The sequence below is a fragment of the Alnus glutinosa genome, chromosome 8, assembly GCF_958979055.1.
Source record: "Alnus glutinosa chromosome 8, dhAlnGlut1.1, whole genome shotgun sequence".
Taxonomy (NCBI): Eukaryota; Viridiplantae; Streptophyta; class Magnoliopsida; order Fagales; family Betulaceae; genus Alnus; species Alnus glutinosa.
Genome location: NC_084893.1, coordinates 29,581,476 through 29,591,207, shown reverse-complemented (window position 1 = coordinate 29,591,207; position 9,732 = coordinate 29,581,476). Strand labels below are relative to the sequence as shown.

The window sequence follows — 9,732 nt, the reverse complement described above, 5'->3', positions numbered from 1 at the left end:
GCAACCCATAAAGAACCGGCTTGAATAAATAGATTCCATATATGGTTAAGCATGACAGCATAATTCCAAACATCAAGCTTTCTAAGCCCAAGACCACCTTCTGACTTGGAGAAACATACTTTGTCCCAAAAAACTTTAGCTTCTCACTCCACATAAATCTGTTAATTTTTTGTTCAATGAGCCAGATCACCCTCTTAGGGAGTATAAACACTCTAGTCCAAAATACTTGGAGGCTAAATAGAATAAAAGAGATTAGCTGAAGAAGGATTGAGATTTTGTTGTTGTTGTTGTTGTTTATATATCTACTTTACATACATATGCTAAAGTCATAGTCGTTTTTTTTTCTTTTACCTAAATGACTATATTAAACTTTCTGCATTTACTTATTTTACATCAAGCGTTGTCGTTTTGTCTTTGTTCAAAAAGCGACTGCGGTTCATTCGGGGAAGGAAGGATACGGGGGAGTAATGGACCTTTTTTCTAAATTATTTTTAGCAAGTCAATAATGTCCTTATATATATATATATATATATATATATATATACATACACGAGAAAAATATGCATATTCCTCTTAAATTACCATTCAAAATTGTCAATGTCTCCCTAAAATATTAATTGTATTAATGTTCTCTGTCAAACTACCAGAACATGCCATTGTCCTTGTAAGACCAACAAAAGACAAAAATGACTATAATTTTTTTTAATAAGACAAAAATATCCTTATAAATTCGAAAAATAGCTACAACTAAAAAATAAAAAATAAAAACAAACTAAAAAAATTAAGGAAAAAATTAAAAAAAAATCGGAAAATTAGAAAAACGAAAAACAACATTTTTTTTTTTTGAAAAAACAAACAAAAAAAACTGAAAAAAACAGAAAAAACTGTTTTTTTTTTGTTTTTGTTTTTTTTTTTGGTATAACTTTTTGTTATTTTAGATTTTTTTAATTTTAATAATTTTATGAAGGGTATTTTTGTCATTAGGAGGAACATTGACATTTTTCGGTAGTTTAGGGGGGGAAATTGACACAATTGATAGTTTATGGGGGAACATTGACAATGAAGTGGTAATTTGAGGGGGTTATGTATACTTTTCCCTATATTATGTGATTTTAAAAGTCACATCATTTTTAGATAAACACAAGAGCGACAAATAGGGGACTTCTAAAATAACTTCGGCTAGAGCCCTCCCTACTCTATTAGTGGACCCCAATTTTATTACTTGGCTTAGTTAATTTTTTTTTTTAGTAGTGTAAGAATTCGCTACTCTTTTGTAATTATTTTTGTATTCCTTTAAGAATAATGTGACTTTTAACATTACCATTGAATTTGTAATTGATCATTATTGAATTTTAATCAATTAATAATTTTAAAAGCTACATTATTTTTAGAGGGACAAAAAACACATAAGAGTAACTTTTAAAATTATCCAAATATTATTCGAGGAAAAAGGATTTTCGAGTGGACAACAAATTTATCACTGTACAGAAAAAAATGGCTCACGTCATTTCAGAGCTCGTCTCTTATTTTTTTTCCTCCCCCACCCTCTCTACTAATTGTAACACTGGTCACCATCATAAAGCTAAGGAATCTAGCTAGTTACCGTTTTCCCATCACCATCCCAGGGGCCAGGGCAGGAATGGGTACTAATCTCCGGTCCCACTCAAAAAAAAAAAGAAAAAAAGGGTGGGGGGGATATTATCAAATTCCTCGACAGACAAAACACAAACCGCAGTTGCTCATTCATTATTTCAGGCATTGGCCAATAGGACAAAAAAGAAAAGAAAAAAGAACAACAATCGATCTGCACATGCACGTCCCAAGGTAAGACTAGAAGCAACAGAGTGCACTAAACTAATTCAGAGAAACAAAGAGGACAAATAAGACCTCGTACTCGTAGATCGATCACATGAGTACGCAGCCGTCAGTACTTGAATAGGGAGCTTGGACAGGTTCACAGTACATAGGAAATGGTGGATATTGACGGCACATGGACAACGTCTGACAACACGGCTCCGGTGGCTTTTTCTTCACTTCTTCCACCTTCAATATTTCGGCATAGCAAAGCTTCTTCCTTAGCGAGCGGGTCAAGTTTGCCGAGTCAACACCTTCGCCAACCACCACCAACCGATCTTTATCTGACCCTTCTATTGCTACCGAGTTCACTCCTGTACAATTTATTTTTTAAGCACCTCGACGTACTACTCTACTTCTTAAAACCTAAAATAAAAAGTAGTACTGAGTTTGATGCTAACCATCTGTTGTTGCGGCAATCTTCAAGGCCTTGGTTCTGCATTTATCACTCGTCATTTGCACCTTGATAACTATTTTTTGCTGCACCACAAAAGAAAAAAAATGAAACATACTATTTAATTTACTAATCCCAAATATATATCCAAACCTAGCTTTTGATGCATGTTTTCTAGAACGAAAAGTAAAATCAAGTTTCACAATTCCCTTGTGTTGCATATTTGCATTAATATAGCTAGGTACTTGTGGCTTGCATTTTTTTTTTTTTTTTTATAACTAAATGAATTAACAATACGAAATTAGCTGGGTAAGGTTGAAGATTCTGACTTATTTAATTAAATTGGTCGGAGAAAGATGAACCTTACATATATATAGTTTTCTACTAATTTTTCGATATGACTCAAACTCGATCTCGACCGGCAAATAGGAATATTGATAAAGACGCTTACCTTCATGTTTTAGAGGGAAGGAGCAAGCTAGAAAGAAGAGCGGCTTAATTCCGTGAGAAAACTCTGGGGATCGGAGCTTAATGATGTGTGTCTATGGAGAAAGAAATTGTAGGTCTTTTTATACACGTACGTACTAGTGGTTTACTAAGCTCCGAATGATATTTTAAGTGTAGCAAGTAGGCGTATGGATGAACTTTTATAATAATTGTGGGAAATGGCCCTCTTGATTAATTTTTAAGATCACAAAACTCTCCGTCATACACATTATCGTCCCAATTCTTTCGAGTACGTGTACCCTCTCATCTAGTTTTGCATTTTAATTATAAATATTCACCTTTTATAGTAATAATTAAGTTTTAATTAATTAGCCTACCAAATAATACATACAAATGACTAAAAATGTCAACTAATTAATCAGACGGTTATGAATCCTTGACTCATTCAAATCTATGGGGCTTTACATCTTCGGATATGTATAGTACGTCATGCATGGAGAATCTTCAACTGTTGCCAGATCCTTGGCTGCCCAGATCTTCCCGTTTCCACCGGAGTTAAGTGATTTTATGATGGATTTAGTTGGTTAATGAACCATTGAGACTGCAATTTGGGGAAGGATATATACAGGCCGGTGAGTAAGCCAACATAAATCTTGTTGTTCAAGTTAGTGCATAACTATATCTTGTGAAATTAAACCATTTAGTAACTGCTCACTCGGGTACGTTGGGTTGTGTCTACTCAGCATTTGGGTCCAGTAAGGCCTATTTACCTCTCGATCCCATTGGGCTGTGCCTATTGGCCGACCAAGACCAGTTCCTAGGAAGGGGAGCCACCAGTAGACGTACGGTCCCCAACCTGATAGATGCATTACAAGGGGACGACCAAGACCATTGACAACTGACAAGTGACCATTACAACAAATAATAGGACTATCTAATTTTGACAGCTGTACGCGCCGGGAAAAATATTTGTCAGTCAGTACTATTCATGTCACGATAACCCTGTACATTTGCCACACACTTAGTTGTGATAGTCTGTATTAATTAAAGATATTGGAACCCTAGGCGAGGTAGCCTGTGTTGACAAGATGTTGTACATACGCCTAGCGAAACCCAATTAATTTGTATTTGATAGTGTATTCTCCAATTAGATATGGCACCATCTGACGTATGTTACTCCATGACCTACGTACTTCCCTATAAATAAGAGTCCAATGTAAGACGTACGTAAATTCTTAAGCCCTTCCCAATTTTATAACTTTCTAATATTCCTCTTAAGAATTTCTCACTAATTTAAGTATCAAAGTATTCCTTATCAGCACATCCAAGAAGTCACCCTCGCCTATTTTCTATCTTTACAGGCATCCTTGATGCACGGGACTATCGACTTGCAATGGTCAACTTTACTAACCATATCAGTTATCGAGATGAAAATAATTTTTTAACTTAAGTCCTTAATTAATTGGGGTTTGGTAATGGCGTACCTTATCAAAAACGTTCTTTTTTTATTGAGTAGGTTTTGCCGGCAAACTAAATAAAGCATATATTACTCAACGATGGACGACCTTTTTGTCTCAATTTTATTTTTCACCATCGTTATCAAGCTTGATGATTTGCCACCGGTCGAGAAGTGACAGATTTAAGTCGCTGAAGGCTTGAAGCTGATGCTTTCGATCGTAACATCGTAATTAATCAAACGTTTTGGAAGATTTCTATTTTTTTGGTCAACCTAAATTTTACCGCCTTGGGTATATCCGAGACTTCAGGTTTTATATATACTTTTGAAGCATTCTGCAATCCGTAAATGCACTGCAATTTTTTGCAGATAAGCTTAATTTTATTCTTTTTTAATAATTTTCTTAACCTGTTAAATCATCGCTCATATAAAAAACTTAAGCTAATAAGAACCCTTAATAAGTGAGAAAATATTTAATTAAAATAAGAGATAAATGGTGAAGACAGGTTTTAAACTCAACATCTTTATTCTGATATCTTATTAAATAATCACTTTTATTTTTCAACAGATATAAAGCCTACTTAAATTGTTTCAATTCCTTGCATGCATTTGTTTATGTAGCTGCAATCCTACGGTTATGCATGCTCTCTGAAAGTGAATATTCATCAATTAGTTAACGTTGTTTAATTGGCTAGCTGATCAACTGTGAGGAGAGGACGTTTTGTTTCAAAAATAAAAAAAATAAAATAAAAGGGGATATTACTTGTACGTGCTTTTGGCTCATGGATTATCAAATTCCTCAACAGATATTCTTGTTTAAAAGACATAAACCCCAGTTGCTGATTCATTATTCCAGCCAATATTGGCCAAGAGAACAAAAAAATAACAATAATAATCTGTGACATGCACGTCGTTATTACACTAAACTTGATCGAGAGAGGCAAAGAGGAAAAATGGATCAGACCTCATAAATCGGGGGTGCAAATAATCAGAAAATATGGATCACATGATAAAGCAGCCACCGTCACTTGAAGAGGCACAGCGGAGGGGTTCACAGTACATGGGCTCACAGTACATAGGAAATGGTGGATATTGATGGCAGAGGGTCAACTTCGGACATAACGGCGGCTTTTTCTCTTCTTCTTTTGGCTTCACTTCTTCCACCTTCAATATTTCCGCATAGCACAGCTTCTTCCTTAGCGAGCGGGTCAAGTTAGGCGTGTCGACACCTTCGCCAATCACCACCAACTGATCTTTATCAGAACCTTCTATTGCCACCGAGTTCACACCTGTAGAATAAACTTTGTAAGTATCTTGGTACTCTCTCTCTAGTCTTCAAAGGCCGAAAAACTATACGAGTTTGATGCTAATTACTAACCAGATGTTTTTGCGGCAATCTTCATGGCCTTGGTTCTGCATTTGTCACAGGTCATTAGCACCTTGATAACTATTTTTTGCTGCATCGGCCATAAGACAAAAAAGCATATTATTCAATTTACTAAGCCCAAATATATATACAAAATGCATGATCATTTTGGTGCATGTTTTCTAGAACTAAAAGTAAAATTAATCAAGTTTCAGAATGCGCACGTGTAATAATTAAGGCTTACCTTCATGTTTTAGAGGAAGGAAGAAGAAAGAAGGGGCTTTCGTGGGAGAACTGATCGATCTGGGGAGCTTAATCGATCTGTGTCTATGGAGAAAGAAATTGTGGGTCTTTTTATATACGTACTCGTGGTGGAGATTAATTCAACATATCTTAAAGTTGAGATGAATTAAATCGTCATCAAATACGTACATAAATTATTTGTAGGTAACATAAAACCATATTCATAGGTAAATCATCTAGGGCTACCCTCGGATCTTGTGGCATAACACTGCTAGGAAAAGTAAAACGGGCCGTGTAGTCTATCTCCACAATATGCGGGTCAAGTATCGCCATGGCCCCCCCTCAGTTTTATGTATGAGTCAATTTATTTTGGTCCACGTACTTCCATAAACTTGGACAATATAAATGTCAAAGCAAATTGATGGCAAACTACAATGTAATTTATTTATTCTTAATTGAATGAGGAAAATCTATTACTATCTATAACTACCGAAAGAACATGTGGTATAAATAGTAAATTAAAAAGATGCAAATAGGAGAGAATAGTAGACACGTTCATATACGAAATTCACTATCATGCTATCTCAATTATATACAATCATGTACCAATATGCTAAATCACATTATTTTTACTAATTAATTACAACACTTTGCGTTCAATGAACATAATATGTGGTTTTAGTTTGAGTGCTTTGTTTAGACTTTCTTTTTTTATTTATGGCAAAGCTGGTGTCCTTGGTTTTGTCTAATTAGAAGACTTTCTTTTTTCTTTTTCTTTTTTTTTTTTCGTTGGAGTCTTTGGCTTTGTCTCGACTAATCTTAAAAATATGTTTAAAAAACAATCTGGAACAAATAATAAAACCATGCATGGTAGTTGGATGCAAAGACAAATTTTGTTAAAGTAAGGGTGGAGGATGTGAGTAAGCAAGATAAAGGAAAGAAGAAAAAGAACAACGTCACACCATTAACTTTATATTACATTAATCACTTCTAGCTTGTTACCACTAAAAAAAAAAGAAAAAAAAAAATTACACCTCTAATATATGGAAGGAATTGCCAAACGGGGCCATGATCTCTCTTTGTATGCGTACAGCGTGCGTGTATGTCTCTCTCTCTCTCTCTCTCTCTCTCTCTCTCTCTTTGTTTGTGTGTAGCGTGCATGTTTGTCTCTTCTCTTTGGTGCTCCGTTTGTTTGAGCGTAAAATATTTTCTAGAAAATATTTTCAGTATTTTTCGGTATTTGGTGCAACCGAAAATTATGGTCAACATAAATCATTTTTAGTTTGACCAAAAATGCATCTTTAATTTTTGAAAAATAATTTAAGAACCGTAAATCATTTTTTGAGTTTAAACACTTCATTTTTGCACGCACGTTCGTAAGAATTCCCCACCGCCGGATATTAAAGTTTGTTGGCGGCTCGAATTTACGCCGAAGGTTTCCGAATTTTGGGATTTGGACACCGGAATCTAGCCATCTGCGCCGGATTCTGTCCAGTACAACTAGATTCCGACGAAAGTGGCTGGAATCGGGCCATTTGCACCAGATTTCTGCCCGTTGCCAGAATCTTGCCGGTCAATGATAGAATCCGGCCAGTGTTGCCGGATTTCAGCCACAATCGTTGGAATTTTGTCATCGATGGTTTTTCTCCGTTGGTAATTTTTTCGTACGAGCCAAACACATAAAAATATTTTCAGGAAAATTATTTTTTTTCTAAAAAATAATTTCGTTGAAAATATTTTACGACTAAAATTTTTTACGTCGAAACGAACGGAGCATGAGTATTTGTTAATTACCTACAACGTTAGATGAGAATTAGATTGAAAGAGAGTTTGTTGATTGCATGTGCATTGTGAGAATTGGCATCCCGGCGGCTCTGTCTTATATATTGGATAGATGTTTGGATTGTCGGAACAGGTGTTTGAACTCACGCCCAAACAGGATTGAATTTAGGTATTGTCTTACATAAACAACAATTCTCATTAATGTTGCTTTACTGTTTAAGCAACGCTAAACAGTTAGTGTTGTTTCATTGTTCAAGCGACTCTAATTACTGTCACTTAAACAGTAAACACAACTCTAATCTATAGTCACAATTCTATGTTTAACTATGCTTCAAAATTAATATGGAGTTTTAACCCCATGTGGGCTAGCTACTAGCCCATGTGACACTGATACCTCAAAAGTAGCTAGCATATGGAGCTAGCTGGCTCATTATAAATTTTTGATTTAAAACATTGTTACTAGTTTGAAACTTGTCAAACATCGTACAAAGATATATTAAAAAAAACAATCCGGAACAAATTTAAATAATAAACCATTCATGGTAGTTGGATTCCAAGACAAATTTTGTTTAAGGTAAGAGCGGGAGTTTTTTAGTCTATGCCTTGTTTCATAAGCTTGAAGTTGCGTCGGAATAGTTTCCTTTTGGATATTTGAAACTGGAAAGTGCCAAGTACGTGGATCTCTTCCTGTCTTCCCGTATGTCAAAGCCTTCATTTAATTGTTAAAAATATCCTCTCAAGTCTCAACTACTCATCTCAAAGTTAAAATAATTCTAAAAAAAAAAAAAAAAAAATTTGGAAGAGAGGAGGAAGACAATCGGTTTGGATTGTAGGACTTGGTACCGGATGTACGTGTTTATCTTGCTGGCGGCCATTTCGGTAATTTGCAGTCTCTTTATTCATCGATCCAAAGAAAATAATAATAATAATTTGCTTCTTGTCTCTCAAGATTAATGTCAAAGATCTAATTGAGAAAATTCTTAGATATTCCTGTATTATTTTATAACTAAAAATAATGGGAATTTAGATAGCGTAATGGGCGTTCGGATTCTCACAAAACGTCATTAATTATCGTAAGTGGGAACATATATAATTTCTCCTTCTTCTTTTTTTTTTTTTTTTTTTTTTTAAGGATGTGGGTTACAGGGTTAGCAAGAAAAAAGAAGAAGAAAAAAAAGAACGTCACAGTGGCGAGGACCCCTCACCAACTCTTAAAGCGACAAATTAACAACCCTAAGTTGTTGTTAATTGTTGCCTAAAGGCCCTAAGCTATGGAAAATATTTTAATTAAGTGAGTAGCAGAAATAATCACTATGTCTAAGAGCTGTTTCTTTTTTAGGAATTAAGTGGATATTGTAATTAAATTTATTTTTTATTTTTATATTATTATTTACGCGTGGGTTTCATCTGTGCTAACCTCTAGGTGAAAAAAAAAAAATTATTATTATTTACGCGTGGGTTTTACCTGTGCTAACTTCTATGTGAAAAAAAAATGATAATAATTATTTTCACGTGGATCCTACCTGTGCTGACCTCCTGGTGGGATCCACGCGTAAAATTCGGAGCTTTTTCCGAGTTGCAAAGTTACCAAATTTTAAAAAAATATTCAAAAAGAATTGAGATGTTTTCTGTTCTCATATTCTAAAATGTACGAGGAATTGACAAACTTATATTCAAAATAACATGTCAGTCCTGGTGGCTGGTTGGAAAGTCAGACAATTGAGATTTAAGGGCCACACTGCAGGTAATTGTTGACTGTTACGTTGTAGAGACGTTCTAGAAGTCTAGTACTTAGCTTATATATATGGGCACTCGTTCTCTCGATCTGCCCGTCTGTCGGTCACTTGTTATGTAGGTGACTAATGATTTGGAAGAATCCTACTAATGATTTGGAAGAATCCTCCAATCATCTGAATCCCAAAACAAATTAAAGGTAGATATGATCGATCTTAGGTCAAGATTTGCATGCCTCCTAATCTGAAAGCACAAAATTTCTAAAGTCATTGGGCCAATGGCACTAGCCCCACTATTAGGAAGATTGAAGAGTTCAGATTAAAGGTTAGAATAATATATAATTAATTATAATAATATTATTACTTTGTTATTTTACCTAATGCAAGGACCCAGGCACCACCGGTCTTCCACGACACCCCCCCCCCCCCCCCCCCCCCCACCCCACCAAAAAAAAAA

At 35.0% G+C, this 9,732-nt stretch overlaps 2 protein-coding genes across 3 annotated transcripts; both read right to left on the bottom strand.

The window, feature by feature from the left end:
- Nucleotides 1-1,742: 1,742 nt before the first annotated feature.
- On the bottom strand, nt 1,743-5,987 carry LOC133875910 (heavy metal-associated isoprenylated plant protein 47-like). Of its 2 annotated transcripts, none has more exons than XM_062314181.1 (3): nt 5,762-5,987; nt 2,256-2,334; nt 1,743-2,168 (listed from the first exon to the last, which is right to left on the bottom strand). In XM_062314181.1, exons 1-3 carry the CDS (start codon nt 5,765-5,767, stop codon nt 1,906-1,908), a joined length of 348 nt encoding a protein of 115 aa, XP_062170165.1. In that variant the 5' UTR covers nt 5,768-5,987; the 3' UTR covers nt 1,743-1,905. The 2 variants fall into 2 exon arrangements, with proteins under 2 accessions (XP_062170165.1, XP_062170166.1); XM_062314182.1 differs by lacking the exon at nt 5,762-5,987 and adding an exon at nt 2,700-2,833.
- On the bottom strand, nt 4,999-5,614 carry LOC133875909 (heavy metal-associated isoprenylated plant protein 47-like). The gene is made up of 2 exons (XM_062314180.1): nt 5,530-5,614; nt 4,999-5,440 (listed from the first exon to the last, which is right to left on the bottom strand). Exons 1-2 carry the CDS (start codon nt 5,612-5,614, stop codon nt 5,154-5,156), a joined length of 372 nt encoding a protein of 123 aa, XP_062170164.1. The 3' UTR covers nt 4,999-5,153.
- Nucleotides 5,988-9,732: the final 3,745 nt, after the last annotated feature.